This window comes from Mus musculus, chromosome 19, assembly GCF_000001635.26.
Source record: "Mus musculus strain C57BL/6J chromosome 19, GRCm38.p6 C57BL/6J".
Classification (NCBI taxonomy): Eukaryota; Metazoa; Chordata; class Mammalia; order Rodentia; family Muridae; genus Mus; species Mus musculus.
The window spans coordinates 42,565,564-42,589,335 of NC_000085.6; the positions used below are offsets into that span (position 1 = coordinate 42,565,564).

The 23,772-nt window shown below is 39.5% G+C and overlaps 1 protein-coding gene across 2 annotated transcripts in view; it reads left to right on the top strand.

Moving 5' to 3' along the window:
- Positions 1-23,772, top strand: part of R3hcc1l (R3H domain and coiled-coil containing 1 like) — a 74,295-nt gene that overhangs the window by 47,584 nt on the left and 2,939 nt on the right. For both annotated transcript variants that reach the window (XM_006527182.4, NM_177464.4), the window contains 4 exons: positions 10,463-10,638; positions 16,357-16,427; positions 17,262-17,357; positions 17,840-17,980. In XM_006527182.4, coding sequence (XP_006527245.1) covers positions 10,463-10,638; positions 16,357-16,427; positions 17,262-17,357; positions 17,840-17,980 — 484 coding nt within the window. The remainder of the gene's footprint in view (positions 1-10,462; positions 10,639-16,356; positions 16,428-17,261; positions 17,358-17,839; positions 17,981-23,772) is intronic.

Here is a 23,772-nt window from a genome sequence, read left to right on the forward strand (position 1 = left end):
TGAGCCACCATGTGGTTGCTGGGATTTGAACTCAGGACCTACAGCAGAGCCATCTCTCCAGCCCGAGAAATGGTTTGTTTATGATCTAGGTGGTTATTCTTAAGTCTGACATCAGGGTTTCAGTCCTGTCTGAAGCGGTTATTTATATTTATGTTCTTCCTAGCAGACAATGTCTTCACCTGAACGGTTTTGTTTGAGTCATTTTTAAAATGATAATGATGAGTTTCTTGTTTGTTTAAATGAGGTGTATAGAAAAATACCACCCAACTATGAAAGAGACCCCCAAGACTAAAGAGGACAGCATGTTGGACAGAACCGACTTGCCACTATGAACCACTCCTTCATTCTTAGGTGCTTACACAGTTTCCCTATTACTGTAGTGAGTGCTTCCTGAGATCAAGTCAGGAAACATCTTACACATTCCTTAGAATGAAATACAGAAGGGACAGTAGTTGTGAGTGAACACCCATGATCCTTTTGAATTTATATCAGAATTGCATATGTGCAGTGCATTTACTCATAGCCTTCCTTAATCAGATTCACAAAGGCAGTAAGTGGTTCCTAGAGTATGGTGTTTGGGCGAGCAGGTTACATATCATCTGAGAACCTCTTAGAATTGCATTTTCTTTAGCCCAACAACTTACCTGTTAACTTTTTCAAGTGATTCTGAAACATGTAAAGTTTTACAGTATTTGCTTAAATGTCTGTCAGAATGTGACTGGGAACTCCCTTAGTGGTAGTTATAAAATCCTTACCAAGCAGGAGTTAGCGACCCCTCACAGGCTAGGAAATAGAGTAGATAGAGTGAGATGAATGGAGATGACTTATTACAGTTGAGATCATTGGGAAAGGATCTTAGTCTGAGGAGGAAACTGTTAGACAGGAGCTGACAAAAGGCTGACTTGAGACTGGGAGAGAAAGTAACTCCTTGCAGAAGGCAGCTGTGCACACATGACAGTGCTTAGTAACTGGAAGGATGGGCATGAGCGGTTAGAATTCAAGTGCTGTCTCTTTCAGGTTGGCCTCTACCAACCTTGAAAACATCATTGTCAGTATTCAGATTCTGGGGAATTTCAGTTTCATTTGTATTTTGGAAGAGGGGATCCATGCATGCAACTGGATCTTTCCCATCTAGGTACAGAAGCATTTAGGCAACAGCTGAGTGTTTTGAGAAGCATGGTCACATAGTCAGAAACTACTGGCTGACTAAATGCTGGGGATGCCAAGAACATGCTGTGCTTTGACCTGAAGACAGTGTTGCTTGCAGCCTTTAGCAGGACTTATGGAAGAGTGGGGCTGTGGTAAGGATGAGGGCGGATGAACAGAGAAGGAATCAGATAGGCTGTGCGTACAGGAAACTCAACTCTCTTCTGGTTTTTTGAAGGATGCCACAAGTCTAATATCTCAGTTTATTATTTATATTACACAAACATACTTTATTAAATGCAGGACTAGAGTGCTTATCTATCTTGAAAGTTTTCCAACAGAAGACTTTGGCTTTTTTCCAAGTTGGCCTATTTATTTGTTGACAAAGCCTAGACATAAAAGCATATCTAATGTTTCTAATAGGTAAGAAGAAGATAGGCTGTGAAGTAGACTATGCCACCCTTTGATTAATAAATGACATTTGAACCTCTAAGACTGGTCAGAGGAAACTTGAACATAGTTAAGTCATGAGTCATTGAGGTCCAGAACTGCAACCCTTAATGCATTGTCAAAGATCACATTTCATCTTCTATTTTTATTTTTTATTTTACTATATTTGTTTGTTTTTCTTCAAGGCAGGGTTTTGCTCTGTAGCCCTGGCTATTCTGGAATTCACTCTGTAGACCAGGATGACCTCAGACTCAGAGATCTGACTGCCTCTGCCTCCCAAGTGCTTTAATTAAAGGCATGCGCCACCATCACTTGGCCATTGCATTTCATTTTTTTTAAAGCCAGGATATGGGCGCCCACCTAGTAATTTAAACAAGTAACCAGTAAAGCAGAGAATGTTGGCATGTGTCCTGTTTTCTCTCTAGAAATGAACTGTTTCCCAGGAAAATATCAACAAACAGAACTTGCATAGCCCCTGCCACCTCCTGTTATGGCCATCAGACTTATGGTTAGAGTAAATGAGGTACCAACAGAACAGCACTGTTGTTCTTAATGGCTATTTCCCTTGGGTACCTTCATTGGCAATATGTAGTCTTTTGAGTTTTTGCATAGAAATAAATAGGTAGGTAGTCTGCAGTTTTAGTCTTTTTGTTACAGAAAGCCACTGCCGTTTCATAGCCATTAGAATTGGGCACCAAAGTAAGGGAGCTGCATCCATCTCCACTCAGTACACTAACTGGCATCCTAACGTCCTCTGTCTCCCTCTTAGAGTCTTCTGCAAAAAAAAAAAAAGAACCCAAGTTAGAAAGAAAAAAACGTATAAAAACATACAGTTCAGACACTTAGAACATGTATGAAATATGAGGGGAGGAAAGCCCTTTATAACGTAGCTTCCAGAGACCATGGTTTTAAGTGGATGGTATTGAATAGCAAATATTGAACGCTTGGAGTTTGACACTATAAATTGCAAATAGCAAGATGTTATTTTTACTACTATATTAAAGGCATTGTGCTATGTTCTAAAATTATATTTTATTGAGAGAGAAAATATATAATTATATGATCATATAACCACAATAGCAATCTGATGGGTGATTAATTTAAATCAATGGAGCTGGAGAGATGGCTCAGCGGTTAAGAGCACTGACTGCTCTTCCAGAGGTCCTGAGTTCAAGTCCCAGCAACCACGTGGAGGCTCACAACAATCCGTAATGGGCATCCAATGCCATCTTCTGCTGTGTCTGAAGTCACATATATGAAATAAAAATATGGCTGGAGCGGGGCCAGAAAAAAAAAAGAAATCAGTGACTGCAGCAGCCACACGCGAGCTGTAGTGATATTATTTGATTGCTAATGAATGGCACTGACTAAAATGATGAGACCGCCCAGGGTTAATAACAGTCTCATTTTGGGGAGGCCATAGAGCTAGGGAGACAGTGACAGTTCCTTTTCCATATTGTCCTGAGTCCCTAACTTCTTCTGTTACGGATAAAGTATACACTTTCCATGTCTTTATTACTGTTTCTATCCTCACAGTCCTAGCTCATCTTAACAGATTTTGTAATTTGTATTTTTATAAAACTTTCTGAGCTGATAGGTTATTGACTGCCTGAGTGGGAATTTGTAGAGACATCTTCCAATTGTGTGTTCTACCATGATCACTGCAGCCATCCAAAGGTTCACTTGGTTGAATCATCTGCCTTGTTCAGCCCGTTAGTCCTGGTGACTAGAGATCCCTGGTTCACACAAAAAAAGCAGGAGCATTAAGTATATCCCTTTCCATTGCTGTTGTTGTAAACCAGGTCATTCCTAAAATTAAAAAAAAAAAAACTCCATTTTGAATGTTTTTAGAATTCCTGAGTGATGTACAAGCCATTAACACATTCTGATCTGATTCAAAACTGAAGAAAAGAAAACAGCTCTGAGTCTGTATTGTCAGCATAAGGGCGACTTTCTCATTTGAGATTCTTTTCTGAAGCATCAGATTCCTGGTGTTCTCAGTTCTGTGCTTGAGTTTACTTTGTTCAGCAAACTCTGTATGATGCTTATGTGAGCTGTGGTTGGGGCAGATGGAGATGTGATAGTGACCTGACTCACAGTGTTTGTTCCATTCAGTTCATTGTGTGTTCAAGGACACTGGCAGGGGGAGAGGCGAGGGTTGGCAAAAAATCAACTTCTTTGCCCTTGTCAGAAATAAACAGACAGCAGCAACATCTCTAAAATTAAAGATCCATTTATGTGGAAATCTGGTTAAAGACAAAGTATACTTTTAGGAACATTTGATTTTGCATACACTTGGGTTTTACTTAATTTTATAATTTATATCAAAAACACTGGTGAGTTATTCTGTTGCTAAGTGACTAGCTATAGGCCAGACTGCTGAAATGGTATTGGATAGTGTAACTATATTCAAATGTAGGATTGTGTTTTGTTGTGGCAACTCTGAAGTGTGGGAAGATGGAGATTTGCATGAGACCGGGAATGAGAGTGCTAATGAGTAGTCATATACAGATCTTTGTATAGATTGCCCAGAGGCTGAGATGATTAAGGAAAAACCAAAGTGATGCCAGGGATTCTGGGACCCAGATAAAACATAAAACTAAATAGCTATTATACTGCTCGCCTGGATTAAAATGAGCTTTCTTCTTAAAGCAGTGGGTCTGAGTCTGATGTCCAATTTCCGGTGTACATGTTTGTTGCTTTGTTGCTGAGAGGGATAGATGGGCAAGGGTAGTACCCTCAAAAGCAGAAACAAGAGAACTCGTGTTGTGATAGACCAGCCTTGGATATGGTATAAGACTCTAGATAACTCGGAGTAGCATAAAGAAAAAAATTGTTTTGGGTTCTAGAGAAATTCAGAAGAAAAATGACAATGGATGTCAATTCTGTTGTCTTTGCAAGTTTTAGATTTCTTGTATAGCTGTTGTCAGTGACTATTATTGCAGTACTTGAGTTAAGCTCCCAGGACTAGTTTGAGACCTTTAGCATTCCTGTCCTGACTTAGCTTTTCTATCCCAGTCGTTGCTTTTACCGTTCTGCTTTATCAGTGGGCTCTCCTCATCTGGTCTTACAAGCATATGGTGAAGAGGAGAGACTTTCCAGTTTTCTTATTAACTGTAGATGCAGCCCACTGTGTGTTTAGACTCTTAGTATATCTGTAATAACAGCTTTCCAAGAATGCCAAGGCCAGCCTGCTATGTTCACCTGTCTTTTAAGTGATTCTTGTATTGAATTTATAGGTGGGTACGAGAGCTTCCATTTGTTCTCTGGTACCAGAGTCAATAAATGATCATCCAAACATGTGGAGGCCTAATGGATGGTTTGGGGGAGTCAGGATAAGATTAGAGGAAGAGAGGTCTGGCTGTGGTACAAGATGCTATACAGTGAATACTATGAAAATGCAGATGGAGGGTAGTGCTGTTAGATGCACATAAAACAGTACAAGTGGCCCATGGAGTATTTACGGCAGTATTTGAGTAGGTCCATGGAGAGGTATGCAAGGGGCCAGATACAAAGTTACTTGCAAATCAGTACTTAGAATAGTAGGGGGAAAGTGCACTGTGTGGGCCTGCTGAGCGTGACTCTGGTTGGGATGTGGCGTAATCTAATAGGGTGATCTGAGGTGAAGTAAGAAAAGTATGCTCGATATTTAGTGTATAGTATGCTGCTGCCATAGTAAGTGGCTAGAAACTCAGTGGCTTACAACACAGATTAACTGTCTTACAGTTCTAGAGCTCAGAAGTCCCAAGATGGTGCCTCTGGACTAGATCAGGATATTGACAAGGCTGTGATCTTTTATGGAATCTGTAAGGGAGGTGACTTTATTTTTAAATACCCTTTTCAGTTACCAGAGGCTGCTCTGCATTCCTTGTTACAGCCCCCTTTCTATCTGCAGAGCTCCCGTCCCCCACCCCCATCTCTGAGGTCTTCAGCTTTTAAAGATGCTTATTACTGCACTGGACCCACCAAGGTAATCTTACTGTTTTAAGGTCAGCTGATTCACACATCTTTGTCTGCTACTTAGTTCCTTAATTCACATGCTGTGGGGTTTACCAGTTCCCGAAGCTGGCTGTGAACATCTTCAGGAGGCTGTTATTCGGCTTAACCGTGAGCAGTGTTCTTTGGAAAATCTGTAGCCTATTAGAACACAGGAGTGCAAAGAAATCATCAGCTCTGTTATCTTTCCAACTTAGCCATTGATATTCTCCTTTTCCCGCCTACAACAGCTTGTATCCATAAATCCTTAATCAGAAAGAGTGTTGCTCTGAACACTGATGCAGGCGCTGCTTCTGGTTCCATTTACTGTAAGGCTGTTTTAATATCTTACTGGATGGAAAGCTAGATTAGCAGCGAGTGACTGGAATTATGATTCAGACTTTGTCAGTAATCTGATTTGTAACCATAGGGACATCCTTTTAGTCTCGCTGTGACATAATTCTCTGTCTACACACAGAATTCAGGACAATAATAGCAGCTCATCTGACAAAGCTGTAGATAACTCTTCCAAAATAATGCAGCATGTTTTAATGTTTATTATAGAGAATAAATCAAATCTTTTTATTTTCCTTTTGTATCCTAAACAATGAAGAATTAAAGAGTATGCAGATTTTTTTAACTTCCCACTATCCTTTATTTTTTAAATATCTTCTGTAAATAGATTTGGATAATTATGCCACAGTAAGTCAGTCTATATTTTGTAACTGACCAGACAACTAGGACAATAAGAATCTTCAGGCCCATACTTTGAAGATGTTTACTAGTTGAATAGTTTGTGGAAGCAAATTAAATAAATGACAGAATATTTTGGTTTCACTTAGGCTTTCTAAGCAGCAAGAAAGACCACTGATAAAAGTCTTCAAATGTTTGTGGCTGGTCCCTCAGTCAGTAAAGGCGCTTCTCATGTAAGCTTGGCAGCCTGCCTGAGTCTGATCCACAGGGTAAAGGTTGGAGAAGAGAGTGGATTCTACAGAGTTGTCCTCTGACCTCCACATACGTACTCTGGAACATACAACCTATACATACGTCACATATACCCGTGATCATTTTTTAAATTATTTGCTCTTAGTCATTTGCAAGCTTTCCTTTGGTCTACTATAGATGCATCAAAATGGATCAAATTATAAACCTCATTTTTTTTTCATCAAACATTTGTTTGTTAACTATAAAAATGCAAGTCTCACAATATAAATATTTCATATTGACTTTAAGAAATATTGCCCCAGAGCCTGTAACACTTAAGATTAGTTGTCTACAATAGAAATATGAACCATGTGTATAACTTTGAATTTTCCTCCCTCACTTGTTCCCTCCTCCCCTCCTTCCCTGAGGCAGTATCACTATAGCCCTGGCTGTCCTGGAACTTGGTATGTAGACCAGGCTGGTCTCAAACTGACAGAGATTCACCTGCCTCTAGAGTTTGAGGATTAAAAGCTTGTGCCACTATACCTGGCAGTAACTTTGAATTTTCTACTAGTCATGTTAGAAAAAAATAAAAATAAGCAGTATAATTTATGTATTTTAATATAATATGTCCAAAACACCATTTCAATATGTGACTAGTGTAAGAAATCATGAATAAGATATATTTTACATTCTGTTTTTGTGTTAAATCTTTGAAACTTGATACATACTTTATACTTAAAGTTCATCTTATATGAGCTAGCCATATTTCAGGTGCTCCATAGCCTCATGTGACATCAGCTACTAATATTAGTCTAAGTCTGCCTCAAAGATAGGTATCTCATCAGAATGAGTATCATCAGAATGAGTATCTGTCCCTCACTCCTCACAGCTGTTCCTTAAACCTCTATATTGCTGTGTCTAACCTTGGTCCCTCTATGTTAGTGGGCCACCTTCACAGTCTCGCTTTGGTCCTTCCGTCTATATACACTTCGATTTTCTGGGCATTTCTCTCTTTTATGCCCCATATATGGTTTTCCCCCAGCTCTCAAATTCTTTGCAGGGCGCACGTGTGTGTGTGTGTGTGTGTGTGTGTGTGTATGTGTGTGTGTGTGTATTATGAATAGAAATATATATGGCTCTAAATAATAACCGTAGTGTGAGAAAAGGAGGCATTCTTAAAGAAAGTCAGTAATTCCTGATGATAATGGAAAGCCTCATCAGTGTGAACCTCATAAACTGTATCTGTGGTTGGTTCATGAAGTTGAATGAGAATTACGCGCTGTATTCGTTACTTGTCTTGACATTGTGCTACAGTGACACACTCTTGATAGTGCAGCTTCAAGAAGCATTCGTTTTAGCTCACAATTCCAGGTTACAGTCCATTTTAACAGCTGGTTGGTCACATTGCATCTGCAGCCTGGGAGGAGAGGGTGGGGAGGGAGTGGTACAGCCATCTCACTCTCCTTGTCACTCAGTCCGTGCTCTGCCGTGCTCCGGTGCTTTCTCTCCTCTCACTTACCAGAGTATGATAATTTTCACGAGTGTGCCCACAACCTTGTCACCCGTCAATTCTAGATTCTTTCATGTTGAAAATCAATTTTAACCATTACATGGGGTTTTGCCATTAGTACACTATGCTTGTAATCAGTTTCAGAAGCCAGAGTGTTCAGTAATTGACGTGTAAGTGTATGAATTCAATTTTACCTACTAGGATAGAACAAAGAATTTTAGTCAATTTTTCTTGCCAGACTATCCTGCCTTTTTCTTGATAATCAGTTCACAGGGTTTCTGTTTGCAAAGATATTTTATAGCCTGCTTTTTACTTCTCACAGTGCCTTATTTAACCCTCATTTCTAATGGACAGATACACAGTGCTTTGCTTTGTTTCCCTTTTGCAAAGTAAATAAAAATGTCAATGCCAGCAATCAAAAAATGAAATGAAGAAAGCAATTATATTATAGTGGCATCAAAAAGAAAATATTTAGGAATAAGTTTACCAAAAGAAATATCAAACTAGTACTTTAAAACTTAAAATGAGACCATTCAGGTGACTCTTTGAATAAGGTGCCTGCGACAGGCCCCAGGACCTAAGTTTGTCCCTAGGGCCAATATGGTGAAAGGAAGGAGCCAGCTATTAATTAACAAGGTTGTCATCGATACCTCCTCACAAGCTTACATTTATATATGTACACGGACACACAAAATAAATAGTCAATAAAATAAAAATAGAAATATATCCAATCTTCATCTGTTGGAAAACAATATTAAGATAACTTTCCAAATTGAATAACATGGCTGCCGATGAGACCCAGACGCCTATTTCTGCAGAAATTTAACTAACAAGCTGATCCTCACATTCTCAATGAACCAAAAGTCCCAAGTTCTGAAGTGATTTCTATAGTACTCAAGACTTGCTGATCTCAGGCTTTGGTGATCACAGTGTGCCTCTGGCATAAGGCTTGGCTTCTAAATGACCACGGAACTCTGTGGTCTGTGGGACTCTGAGCGCTGGAAGTTACACCATCCAATATCTTCTTGTCCCCTTGTGATCAGTTCCTGTCATGGTCTGAATGGAGAAAGGAAAGCTGTCTATGTGCCTATGTATTGGAGACCACTTGGTTGTCTGACAAACTTAGATTTCTTGAACACCCAAGAAAAACTCTGATTTTCTGACTCAGTTGGCCTTTCTTCTTGGTGCAGTTGCAAGAATAGTCTCTTCTTGCTCTGTGTTTTATACAGATTGGAGCTAACATGGTGCCTGCCCTGTAAAGGCAGGCTCTTTTTTTTTTTTTAAATACTCGTGTATGCCAAGCATCTACCACATCTTTATATGTCTGTGTATGAGGTGGAGGTATTATTATTCCCATGTTTTTAGATGTAAAAGAGAATTTAGTGGAGAAAATACAGAGGCACAAGACTAGTATCTAAATTACCTTCCCTTATCCTCCCTCCCAATAGTTTGATTAACTCTGTTTTGTACTTCTCCAAGGAGAGGAGCTGTATTTTTGACATTATAAATCCTCTCTCCGTCTTCCTTCTGGTGATGATAGTGATGATGACGATGTTGATGATGACATCAGTGAGGGACATAAAATGAAGAGGAGTGCTTGAAGGGCCTCACTGCACTTTTGGTCTCAGGTCCCTCCAAGACCTGCTGGCACCACGGTGCCAGGGCTTTTCATCTTTCCTTTTTCTGTTGCGTACAGGGTGGGCAGTTAATCGCTTTAAGGGGTTTTTGAGTTTCCTTTTTAGTGAGATAGCAGTTCTTTATTACTCTTTTGTAGCCTTAGGTAGCTCCTCTACAAGGAGCCTTGAGTGTAACTGCTTATGCTACTTATGTTTGTCTTAACAAATTCCTTTGTAAGCTTTCTCCTCACCTTTTAATACATAGTAAAATTAAAAGCTTTTCACTCTTAGAACTTTGTTTTTGTTCACTTCTAGAAAAGAAATCATGAGGTGAGCCACGAGCCTTATCAGTGAGCCCAGTTAAAGCAAGTGTTAATTTATCTCTTCCGCTGTTGTTGGAAATTGAGTTTCCAGGTTGTGCCATTTGTAACTCATTATACTAACCCTTCATCCATCCTTCCTTTCTTCCTCCAGCCATCCCTGTACTCCACACTCCAGGGCCTTACATATGCTGGACAAGTGTTGTATCACATAGCTATGTCCACACCACCCTCATCAGTCTACTTTCTCACTTGCTAATTGATAGATACAAGCTAAGCTTTATGCCTTGCTTATTTAATGAGATTTTAACACCTTTTCCAACATTCCACATGTATGATTATAAATCAGTAGATCTGACCAGTATTATATTAAAAAACACCACGAGTACAGACATAATGCGGAAAGTTAAGGAATTGGAACCTGGAGACAGAGCAGGATTGTTTATACATGAAAGGGTATTTTTATGATGTCTTGATTCTCCATTAGCAGGCATTTTACTATGTTTTTTCCTCCCTAGTTATCTGGGAATGTGAAGAACAGAAAAAGCATCCAGGAGCCTAGATTTGATTATTACAGCCATGAACTTCCTGATATTGACCTCAGTGAATGTGAATTCCCACATGTCATTGAAATTTATGATTTTCCTCAAGAATTTCGTACAGAAGACCTTTTGCGGATTTTCTGCAGTTACCAGTAAGTGTTTATTTGTAGGTGGTTCCCAATGTTAGATAATGTGAGAGAAAGTCATCTTAATAATTAAAAAAACATTCTTTAGTCATTTATTTCAGTTAGCACTAGGTTTGTGTGTTGTTCAGATCAATTATAAAACCTGTATTTCAGACCACAGTTTTTTTAAACGGTAGCCTTTATAGATCCTGTTGTAACGTTTACAAAGACCACTGTTGGTGATGACTCTAAGTCTATCTTGGTGGTACATTTAGTCCATTTATATTTATTGTAATTATTGGTGTATTTGACCTTATATCCACACCTTTGTTTTTTATATTTGCCTGTCATCTCTCCAGTGTATACTTCTAGCTTTTTCCTCTTTTTTTCTTGACTTACAGGTTGACATTTTGCACATTTCATTTCTTAAGTGTAATCTGTTTCTGTTCTTTGATGGTTACTCTAGAAATTATAAAAATGCCTCCCCCCCCTTTTCTAAATACTGCAAGGTCTTTTTAATTCCATCTATCTTACACCTAACTTATATACTGTTTTCTTATGTTTTGCTGGTAACAAACTCCTGTTATTTCTTCTTCTCCTCTTCCTCCTCCTCTCTCTCCCTCCCTCCCTCCCTCCCTCCCTCCCCCTCTCTTCTCTCTCTCTCTCTCCTCCTCCTCCTCCTCCTTCTTCTTCTTCTCCTCCTCCTCCTCCTCCTTCTTCTTCTTCTTTCTCTCTCTCTGTTTTTTTGTTTTGTTTTGTTTTGAGACAGTGTTTTTCTGTATAACAGAGCCCTGGCTATCCTGGAACTTGATCTGTTGACCAGGCTGGCCTTGAACTCACAGAGATCCACCTGCCTTTGCCTCCAGAGTACATGTGGTTCAACTGTCTGGCTAGGTGTTATGGTTTTTTGGTTTTGGTTTTGGGTTTTTTTTTTTTTTTTGGTTTTTGTTTGTTTGATTGATTTCTTTTGTGGTTTGGTTTGTTTTTTTGTTTTTTTTTTTTTTTTTTTTTTTTTTTGGTGATTTTTTTTCGAGACAGGGTTTCTCTGTGTAGCCCTGGCTGTCCTAGAACTCACTTTGTAGACCAGGCTGGCCTCAAACTTAGAAATCTGCCTGCCTCTGCCTCCCAAGTGCTGGAATTAAAGGCGTGCGCCACCACTGCCCAGCAGGTGTTGTGTTTTTTTAATAGTTTTATATCAGTTTCATTCTTATTACAACTGCTTTTTAACTGTACAAAGGATTAGTAATGGTTTTATGTATGCTAGGTAATGTCCTACCACTGATCTGCACCCTAGTTATTCTTGAAAAGATTTGTATTGTGTATATATTAATAATTCTAGATTGGCAATTATTTTTCTCTGAGAAACATGAAGATCCTCTTAATGGCTATGACTTTCTTTTGGGTGAGAGGTTAGCTGACAGTCTCCATGTCACTTCTGATCATAATCTCTTTTCTAGATGCTTATAAATTTTTCTTTTTGAGTTCAATATTGATATTTTTGCTAAAAATGTGTACTTTGTGGATTTTTTTCAAACTTTCCCTGATTGAGATTATGTCTGATTATTAAATCAGTAATTCTTTTATTGATTAAAGGCCTTAGACATTTTCTCTTCAATGTTGTCTCAGACCCAGTCTCTCTTCTCCTCCAAGATACAAATTTGGTGTGAGTTAGGTTTTCTCGTTTAACTTTCTTGTCACCTCTCTTTTGTATATCTCATCTTTTTTTCCCTGAGACATTCAGTTTGGGATTCTAGTTCACGTTATCTCTTCCAAGCTGTGCTTAGTCATTGTTAACTATTTCTATTGTATTTCCAAAGTTTGTTCTATGATTTTTACCTTGAATTTTTCAAAAGATATAGTTTTAAAGTCTGCTTGGTCATTTTTACAGCCTTTTTCTCCGTATGTCTTCAGTTTGCTTTTTTAAAAAAATTTCTTAAGTACATTGAGCATAGCCCTTCTATAGTCTCTGCTAATTCTATTGTCTAAAGCCCCTTTAATTGTAGTTTGTTTCTGGTAACTTCAGTTTTTGTCAGTACTTGCTCATGGTGTCTTCATTTTTGGGCAATTAAGCTATATTTGTACTGTAAGTTGATGTTTTTCTTGGGATTTATGGGTATTAAGGCTGATGAAAAAGAGGGACTTTTCTTAAAACCTCTGGGCATTTCCCAAGGATGCTAACAGTTTAGGAGTTTTCAGATTAAATTGTTGATTTAAGGGTTTTTGGCCACTCAGAAAATGTCAAACGGGGAGTGTAATCTTGTTTAATTATTATATGTCACAACCATTTTATTTTGACACATATAAATATCTGTGTACTTGTACCAGGTTCTTACTGTGGTGTCCAGCTGCCCCTGACTTTTTAGCCATTGGTGTATTGATTAGACAGTTCTTGGAAGTCACCTTCATACTACCTCGCCTATAATTTATAGCTTCAAATCTTTAAAGAAAGACGAGAAAATTTAGCATGTCTTCAGATTTTTTTTGGGTGAATAGTCCCGAGGGCTGTTTTTTTTAATTATTTATTTTATTTTATTTTATTTTATTGTTTGTTTCTAAAGTGACTTATTTAGTCTTCCAAATCATTCAACTAATTTTTTTGCTGGTGTTTTGTTTTGTTTTGATAGGGTTGCCACGTCATCCCAGCTGGCCTTGAATTCTTCCCTGATTCACCCTTTAGAGTGCTGGGATTATAAGCTTAGCTACCACCCCTGGCTCATCTCAGTTCCTCTCTGCACTCATAATTCATTCAGTTTTGTATGGTTACAGGGAGTAAAGAGTTCCGGTCTGTTACGAGTGCTCTTCAGAACAATTATGCTAACTCTTGGTGTGTGTTTAAGTGGTACATTTTAGGAGAAGATAAAGGAATCAGAAGTATACATATTATATATAACTTATAATAAAAAATAGACTCAGGAACAGAAAGGTAGTTCAGAAATTATTAAGAAAAAGATTTTCAGGGCCAAGAAGAAAGTCAATATCAAGAAGGGGTATACTTTAATATTTCAATCCTGCTATTAAAAATGAATCAAATCTATTTGATGCTACAAATTTAAATTTAAAATTCAGTTTATTTATATCCCAGGTGCCAAGATTATAGACATGCTCAGCCAGATCCCAACTTTACATTGAGTTTGTAAGATTCTGTTTCAGAGCATGGCTCCTAAATCTTTCTGGTAAAGGACGAGAGAGTTCATATTTCAGGTAGCTGTGCTGTCTCAGTGTGACAGCCATAGACAGGATGTAAACAAATGAGTGTGGTTGAGAAAAATAAACCTTTATAAAAATGGCTGTTTTTTGTTTTAAGACAGGATTTAGGTAGCCCAGCCTGGCCTTGAACTCTTGATCTTCTGCTTCAGTTTTAAGAACTTCTGGGGTTTACCACCACATCTGGCCTGTGTCTTATTCTTGAGGGGGAAAAAAACCCCACATTTTTGTTTATTTGTTTGTTTGTTGAGACAAACTTTCTCTGTGTAACAGCTGTGGCTGTCCTGGAACTCAGGCTGTGGACCAGTAGAGCAGGCTGGCCTTGAACTCACAGAGATCCACCTGCCTCTGCCTCCCAAGTGCTGGGATCAAAGGCGTGGGCCACCACTGCCCAGCAGAATATTTTAAGGAAAGTGCTAGAATAGCTGATGTTAACTAGCAGTTATTTACTTGTTTCATCAGTTAAACTCAAGTTAGGGAAGACAACTGAAAGAAAGCAGAGTTGAATAGATTGAGGAATATATTTAATCTGTGCTGTAAACCTTTCTGTAAATGTGTAGTGTCGGCAAGTCATTCATTCAGGATTTTTTTTAAGATCCAATGTCAGATGCTGTTCAATACCTAATAGATGTTTAAGAGCAGTCAATAAGATGAAGTCTCAGATTTGAGCTACCTTAGATTATCATTGATGAAGTTAGACTGTCATTAATAAAATAGGGGGCATTTTGTTTATGTCTAGAATTTCCTCAGTGATTATTGAGGTTTGCTGCTGCTTTTGTTTTTGAGAAAGTTTCTTAGTTTGCAGCCCAGGCTGGCCAGGCACTCAGAATCTTCCTGTCTTCTCTTCTCCAGCACTGGGTTTTACTCAGGCACTCACCACTGTATCAGGTTAAGGAGCAGTCATTCTTTGAGTCGTTTGCTTCTCTTTGCTTTGTCTCCTTCTAACAGTATCTGTGAGAGGGTTTCTATAAACTCCAAAGCCATATCATAAAATCGTTTAAAGGACAGTGAAGCCTCAGGGGCTAAGATGAGACTTTTAGCTATGAGTCTTTCCGCAACTTTTCTAAACTCTCTGCAGCAGAGACTCTGACTGTTGAACTTTAAGTCTTCACCCTGAGGTCATTTTATAGTACCGTCCAGCTTACTAAGTTCTAGAAGTCATCTTCCAAGTTTCCTCTATTTTCCTATCAAGGAAAGTGTTGAATAGGGAAAGAGATTTTAGGAGTTTTTAATAATGACTTATAAGATTATGATGTAGAAGTGTAGACTAATATCTGAGTTAAATGCTATTGCTATTAATAATAAAAATAATGAGCACTGTTCCTTTAAGAGTTGCCTTCTTAGTGCTGACTATCATATTCTTGGCCTGTCATTGCAATCTTATTTCCATTTTCCTCCCCGATGGCTAGCTCAGGCTGCCAGGGGAGAAGGACCAGCAATCTCCCCAAGTTGTGAGCCTGTGAACTGCAGTGACTCCCGCAGTCAGATCCCTCCACTGGAGCAGGAGTAGTGCACGTGCATTAGGGGAGTGTTGGTAACCAGCAGCTGTCTGATAGCTGTAAGGTCTGCCCAGCAGGAAGGGCTCATGCCTGCTAGTGTAAATATGGCTAAGGACGACCTGTGGCTGGAGAGGTCAGAGACCCCAGGGGAGAACCTACTACTGTCAGGTTGCTAAATTGATAGAGCATTCCTTCTAATACTAGGAGTCAGGGGGAGGGAAGGAGTAGATTTAATTAAAATAAAATCTATTCATGTATTAAGGGAATTTAAGTATGTTTGCACGTGTGTGTGTGTGTGTGTGTGTGTGTATGTATGTGTGTGTTGTCATTCTGACATTCTTTGTGCTCACTGTGTAGCTCTGTTCTAAACTAAAAGGCTATTTTTCTAATATTAATGTTTATTATGATTTCTTTTATGTGATTTCCTTCTTCTTGGGTTTTTTTGGGTTTTTTTTTTTTGTTTGTTTGTTTGTTTGTTTTTTTGGCTAGCTACAGTTATTTCTATTACCCCTGACACACACCTTATTTTCTTTCTTCAATAAGAAAGAATAGTAAGCATTAGTAAGTACAGTTGTAATTTTCATTATTAGAGTTAATTTTTTATTACAATTTGAATTACATCTCTAACAATGTAGTGTTCCCACCCCTACCCCCCCCCCACACACACACATACACACACAGTTTACATTTGCATCAGGTCCAGATGACCCCCTCTGACTTCCTGTATTCTTCTATACCTCTTCTGGCTTCCTTTTCCATCCCTTCTCACTTGCTGCTCATAAGGACATCTCTTGAAAATAGTACATTAACTACTGTACCTCTCCAGCCAGTCAGTTTGTGAGGAATAATTAGTTGGCATCTAGATAATGCTCCCGGGTAATTCCTAATGACGGTATTGCTTTTAAATTTTAGTGGCTTCCGTGTGTCAAGCTGTTTTGATGTCACTATCCCCATTCCTTATGAAATGCTTTGTAAAATTATTTTAAAGACATTTCATAAAATAAATGTTAAGAAATGTAAAAGTTGTTTTCTTTTGTTGCAGAAAGAAAGGATTTGATATTAAGTGGGTAGATGACACACATGCCTTAGGAGTTTTCGCCAGCCCAATCACAGGTATTGTCCGGTGACTCTCAGGACGTCCAGGCCCTTGTGTTTAGTTGCTCTTGCTACTTGTTTTCATTTCCCTTCTAGTCCAGCCAAGAACTTTGCTCAGCCAGTACCTGTATTAGTGTCTGTATTAGAACAAACACTGGCTTTTGAGGACTGTGGCCTGTACCCACACGTTCTCTCCCTCTTCTCTTTAATCCAGCATTTGGTATTTGGAAAGGTAGGCACTTCCTCCCTGGCCATTTGCACACTTAAATGTCAGACATGATAAAGACCAAAGTGAGACTAAATTTTACACTATTTATTTTTTTCCTTCAGAAAAAATGAATTAGAAGTAGAATTCTATATAATTCTACTGTAATAGCTACTCTCTGAATATATGGTTGGTCTTTTATTCACAGACATACCCTGGACTCAGGATAGAGCTTAGGCAGAGGATCCACAGCAGTCAGAGATTGACCTCCTGTCTGAACCATCTTTAGAGCATTAATTTGCATGGACTGGATAAAATATTTTTGACTTTGTGGAGCAAAAAGCTTCTGTACTTACCTAACTGGATTTTTGTAGCAAGAAAGTAGCCACAGTGTGCAAATGAGCATGGCTCTGTTTCATACAGTTTTATTTACATTTATTTACAGAAACAGAAAGCCCAGTTGCTGCATTTGGTTTGATCCTTGTTCTAAAGCAATTATTATCCTACTTGCTGTTTACAGATTTTCTATATTTTATGATTTTTTTTCTTGCCACGACACATAACTTGTGTGAACAAATGCTTTGTAAGACATAGCCCCAAATCCTCGTGTGCGCCACTTTCCTTCCTTACCTCTGCTCTTCCTGCAGCTCGCGATGCCCTGGGTACTAAACATACCATGGTGAAGATCCGGCCCTTGTCACAGGCCACAAGAGCAGCCAAGGCCAAAGCTAGAGCGTGTGCTGGTGAGCCTGTAACCTCTCTGCTGTTGTTCCTTATTAATGCTGACGTTGCTACTGGTTCCAGCAGTTTCTCACGATCCAGAGTTCTGTAGACATTGCGTTTCTATGTCAATACTTGTATTGATGTGATTTTAAGGACAGAAAGGAAAAGAGCATGTTGGAAGTGAGCCCTTTGAGCAGCCGCTCGAACTGGCCAAAGACAGGCAGTACAGTAGCCAGGTTCTGATGGCATCCCCGCCTAGTTCACCTGATGGAGTTGTTTGATAGACTTGCTGTAAGAAATTGTGTTAATGCAGATAATACAGCCCGGCTTGTTTGTGCTTCGCCGTACTAATTTCCTTGGATCATCATCTATCAGGGCTGTATTAATTACTGCTGATACTGCCCTTGTTAGTCTGTTTTGTATGTTAATTACTGAGTTAAATCACTTGGAGCTGTAGTGGTTTCTCTTTCTCACTGCCTCTTTCTCCTTTTTTTCCCCTCAGAGTTTCTCCAGCCAGCAAAGGAACGACCTGAGACTTCAGCAGCCTTAGCCAGAAGGCTAGTCATCAGTGCCCTTGGGGTTCGAAGCAAACAGAGCAAAACTGAACGGGAAGCAGAGCTCAGGAAACTGCAGGAAGCCCGAGGTGAGCTGACTGGTGGTCTTTGGTCTGGTCCACAAGGGCTTCACTATGAGGCACGTGTCAGAAAAGAATAATGTGCCTTCCATCTTGTTGTTTCCATCTTCAAGAAGCCTCTCAGATGAATCGATGGTGTTTTCACTCCTGTGTGCACAAGGCGTCTAGTAAATTTACTGTTACTGAGAGGTAGGCTCTGCTTTCGCAACTCTTTCCTGGCTTTTCTACAGTTTGTTTCAAACTAAAAAAAGAAAAAAGAAAAGAAAATTTTCCCTCTGAAGACTTCAGTCTCCCAGGCCTTGTTTACTGTGCTTTATCGCTCCATGACCACGCTGACAGTGTTGTGGTGTAGTCAGATAGCTGAGATCTTTTTTGGTAGAAGGCAAGTTAAGGCAGAGACAGCAACTGATATTGATGATAATAACTATAAGAAGAATTTTGTCTTCTTAACACAATCAAGTAGATTCACCTGACTTCTGATGATTCTCTAAAACCCACGAGTTCTCAGAAAATATTTCCACAGATCCATAAGCAAGACTTTTTTTATAGTTTGGTGTTAAGCTTAGAAAATATCTTCTCTTTATTGGTTTTTTAATTCTAGGTAAAGACTTGGACTCAGGCTTGACACAGAAGTATTTTTTTAACAGCTGTCAAGCTTTAGACAAGTTCTTTGCCTTTACCCAAGATGAATAGAATCAGTGAAAACAATTCTGAAAATTCCACTTACCAAAAAGTGACTTCATTTTTCCTTTAAACCAACTGAAGTTTCAAACTGCTTGTTTATTGCCAGTCTAACAAGGCCATTAATACTTCTGTCCACTATGCTTTGGTGATAGCAGGCGGCTTTCGGACTCTAAGCTGCACCGGCCAGATAACCAGTGAGTGAGAGCATCATGGCAGGGGTTAGAGTTTCAGGAGGGAACCCAGCTAATTTACCTTAATGATGATAATGAGGCAATTCTGTTTTCTAGTGCATTGTTTATCCAAAGGTTGCTTATAGAGGATAGAAGAGAGAAAGGATTGCCTTTGCTTTTGTAGATGGCAAACAACAGAGCTGGATCAAAGGATGTGTAGTATTCCTAACCCTTACATTGGTTATGTCTTAAGAAAGCGGCTCTTGGATGTAGCTACAGTTACCTATCTCAGAGGGGGAGGGGGGGGAGGAGCCTGGGGATGCAGCTCAGTTGTCAAGCTTTTGCTTAGCATGCCCTAAGGCCTTGGGTTCAGTTCCAGCACTAAACAAAAGAAAACAAAAAAGGATGAGGGAAGGTAATGGGAGAGGTATCTACTGAGGAACTGGCTCCCTTTGCTGGACGCCACGCCTTCCGTGTGAGCGTAAATCCCCTGTATCTCTACAAATACCGAGGCTGTCGCTTTGCTGGGATAAGATCGTCTGTGTGCTCTCTCGTTCTCGGCAGGCCCACCATCATGCTGCTTCTCTGGATGTATTTGTTTAAACGCTTTACTGTCCAAAGCACATTTCCGTGGTGCAGTTTCAAAGTGAGACTGTTGACTGAGTGACTTTTGTTTGTTTTTGAAACCGTTCACTTTGTTGTCCTGAATGGTTTAGAACTTACTGTGTAGCCTAGGTTGCCTTTGAACTTACGGCAGGCCTATATCAGATTCTGGGGTGCTGGGCCACCGTGCTAACTTCTCTGTTGCTTTTTAAAATGAAAAATATTTCATAGTTTGTTTGTTTATCTTAGCTGATGCTCTCACGGTGTTGCCTCTCCTGAACTTCAACTTGTAACCATTCTGCCGCAGCTTCTCAGCTCCTCTGGTAACTGGAGCTTAAGAGGCTCTGGGTTGTAATTAAGAGACCAAATGGGTTGGCTGCGTGGATCACAGAAGGCCGTTCTGTCATTCTGCAGCACAGCTCTTCTGTGTCTGAGAAAATGGAGATGGGCAGTTTCTTTTACTAGCATCCTTTTGAATTAAGCAACCTCATGGAGCTGTATGGAGTCTAGGTTCTTACTTAATGTGTTTTGTTCCTCTTAAAGCCTAGAGTCCAGTAGTGACTGTATGCACTAAGCAAAGCTCAAACCAGGGATTACTTTTAGATTCTTTAAGCAATGGCTCCTCCCGCTCTCCCACTCCTCACTCTCCCTTTCTCTGTGTGTGATGTTAGGGTTAGATGCAGGGCCAGTGCAAGGCAGGTCTCGGTCACTGAGCTGTTATCTGATGCTTTGTAGTGTAAGACGTGGATAAAAGGGTTGTCGATGGAGACTCCCAAGTAGAAATTCTGATGGTGTTGGCTTCATACCTCAGATGCAAGACACTGGCCCCATGTCTTAAGCTGACCCCATGAAATTAAGGAACAGAGGTTACCACCTAGGAAATGAGAAAGGGGATTTGAATATAGGCTTTTCTAATTAAAACTCATTTTTTTCTACCCTTTTGAAAGGTTTGGGGGAAAAATTGCCATTTCCCCCTTGGGGTAAATATTACTTTTATAAATAAATTTTTGACGTCCCCAGACAATGCACTATAATAGGCTTCTTTTTAGTTATAGATACCAAAGATTGGCTAGCAGCTTTAACTGACAGAAAATTTCTTTGGTTTGCTATAAATCTGGATGATAGTTTAAACCTGTTTCTCCTTCCTTTTTTCCTTAGTAGGAACCCAGAACATCTGAACATCGTTCTTTACCCTCAGCTCTTTCTGTAAAGACCAAAGGTAGATCACTAAATCAAGAAAGAACCCTGGGCTGTAGTAGAACTGTTGCCACTTAACTAGCTGTGTGGCTTTGAGGTCTTACCACTCTTTCTGTCCTCTTCCCAACTAGTAATGCTTGCTCTACCTAACCACGGGGAGGGTTTTTGAGTACAACATAATTTAATCTTGAAAAGGTGCTTTTACAATCTTAAGATATGGTTCTGTTTTCTGTGTTGTAATATGGCATGAGCATTGACAAGAGTATATTATGTATTGCTGCTCTTCCAGTACACGAAACAGATGGACCTGATCGGTCATGGCATTCTCCCTTGGCGCGGGTACTGACATACCCATTGCCAGTTGATCAGCGTCAGCACGGACCTAACATGTGCTCATTGTCTGTACTGTATGCTATTCTGTTATAGGTCCTTTCATTTATATATAATAATCTAACCCTTCTTTGTCCTCCATGAAGAATTCTGCTGACTGCCAGGGAGTTAAGGACAGAAAAGATAGACGTGCTTGTTGTCTCTGTACATGAACGATACTGATTACTTTGGGTTTTCTTCATAAATGTTAGTATTTTACTCTGGACTTTCATTGCCCTGCCCCTAAAAGAGTTGAACACACCTAATCATTTGAGTTTCTCTGATAGAATTTTCTATCCTACTTGGATTCTCCTGACATTATAGTGGAACAGCTTATACCTCAGTCCTTTAAGGGAGATCACTAAAGCTGAAAAAGTTGAGGAGAAGGAAGTGCCAGGCCACTTAAAGCAAATCGCAGTGTGTGCGTCAAGAGGTGAAAACCTTCAGTACATTGTTCTTGAGCATGAGTAGAGCGTCCTTTGGCCCAGGAGAGCACGCAACAGATCAGAGCTGTGCTGAGAGTGGACGTGGGAGATAGATCATCCCTGAGTGCTTTGGATTGTAGTTAATCAGGTGTTTCAACCACTGCTTCATGCTGAATGATGAAACCGCATAAGTAAAGGGCTCAGCACAGGAGTATCTGGGACATCTTCCTGTGTTCTCCATTCCAAATATTTGATTGCTGACTAAAATTAGAAATGTATGTCACTGCTTCTCAGAATAAGCTGCTCTCTCATCTTCAAAGTCTACTATAATTTTATTTCATAATTTCACTTCATTCTTAGGAGTAGATGATTAATTGGCTGGTTCTAAAAGGCCAGCATTTGGTTCATAGGTCTAAAGCAGAGGAAGTAAATAATTTAATTATTTAGTTTGATTAATTAAATCACAGCAAACTTAGAGTCATCTCTGAACAATACTTGCTCTTTTGTAGTAAAACAGATTTACCCATGGTAGCTAACTCTGGGAAACCTTTTTGCACATTCCATCGTTCTGCAGCACTGTATTACTGACCATAGTCAGATTTTCAGGGTATTTTCATGTTTTTCCTGCCTATTAATCTGAAATTCACTTCATTTCTAACCATATAAGTATGTGAAAAAATTTTTACAGAGATGTAATATTCTTTCTTTCTTTCTTTCTTTCTTTCTTTCTTTCTTTCTTTCTTTTGGTTCAGAGACAAAAATGTCAACACTAGGACTAACTGACCACTTCAAGTGTTGCTAAAATAAACAGCCCGTGGTTCCTTGCACTTAACATACTGCAGATCATCTGCCAGTTAGCTGGGGCCTGATGAGCTCTGGATTACATTCTCCTGGAACACTGATGATTATATAAATACTTGATAAACTTTGTCTGAAGCCTTGCCACAATTAAGAGTTTGCTTATACTGCTCCCTTCTCTTGATCTCCCAAGTCTGCCAGGGAATAAAGGAAGGCAATTAGATTTGCCCAGGCTTGTTCTGCACAAAGCTTGCTGATTATTACTCTGTAGGTGGCGACAAGTGGGTTTTGTGATCATTTTTTAAGTGCCCAAGTAAATTTTGAAAGTCTTTAATTTGCAGCCCTTCTCTTTCCTTCCCTTTTCTTGTCAAATAAAGCCTGATGGGGCGTTCCCTTCTCAGGCCTCAGCACCTCTCTTCTCTGACTTCAGCGGCTCGCTCAGTGGGCATTTCTATCTGTGCTTTCACACTGGAGTGGGCGTCTTCAGGACAGTTTATGGAAATGCTCCAGGCTAGCCATTCCCTTCTACTGTTCCAGTCTCTCCTACTCCCTTCTCCTACTGCTGCCTGGGCTGTTTGTGTCCTTCACTTTACGCTAAATGGAGGCCATGCTAATGACAGCCTTTTTCATGCAGCCAGTCATGTAATGCCTTCTTTTGATAAAGGGACGTGTTTCTTTCAGTTAATTTTTTCACATGCTTTTCCTTTTCTTTTGATATTTTCAGATGCCAGGATCATGGGAAGTATGCTACTTAAAAATAAGAACTGGGTTTTGGCCTCATTTCTTCCTGATAATTGAGCCTTAGCGAGTCATGCAGGTCCCCTGTCCCAGAGGGGAGCACTTGAAAGGCCCCTTTGACCTGTATTCTCTGTGTTTCATATGCTTTATAGTTTCACTGTTTCTGTGTGCTTCTTTGTTTCCATGTTTTACCACCAGAATTGACACACACATGCACACATGCACACATATACATGCTCAGGTGAGACTTAGAAGTTAGGGGACTTTTGTTAGCAAGCATTGAACACTAGACATATTTCAAAATTGTGACTTTACAAAGATGGCACAGTGTCTGTATTATATGTTTTATAACACCAAAAGCAAACACATTAGCACTCATGTTCCTTGGGCAAAGTATGTAACAAGTCACATGAAGTGAACAGTAGAAGCCTCATGTCGGGTTAGGTTTGCTAACAAAAATGAATTTTGACACAAACTTTACAATAAAAACTATTTTCAGAACTTTTGATTTTGGACTTGTGAATTATAGGGCGGTCATATTTTTCTATTGTTTAGGGATAATTTTTCTGATTTGTTTCCTATCTTAATGAACAATTTGAGTTCTAGTAAATAATTTTCCTGATTCCTTTGTTTTTCCTTGGAATTCACAACCAGTTTTTTTCATCCATGGCTGCTTTGCATTTACGTCTTCCCTAACTCAGAACCATGCTACTTTCCTAGGAAGTCCTGGCAAAGTTTGGATAAGTTTATCCTTGGCATTGCTCATGGAGAACCTCAGCCAACCCAAGCCTGCCTGCTTTGCAGTTGAATTCTTTCT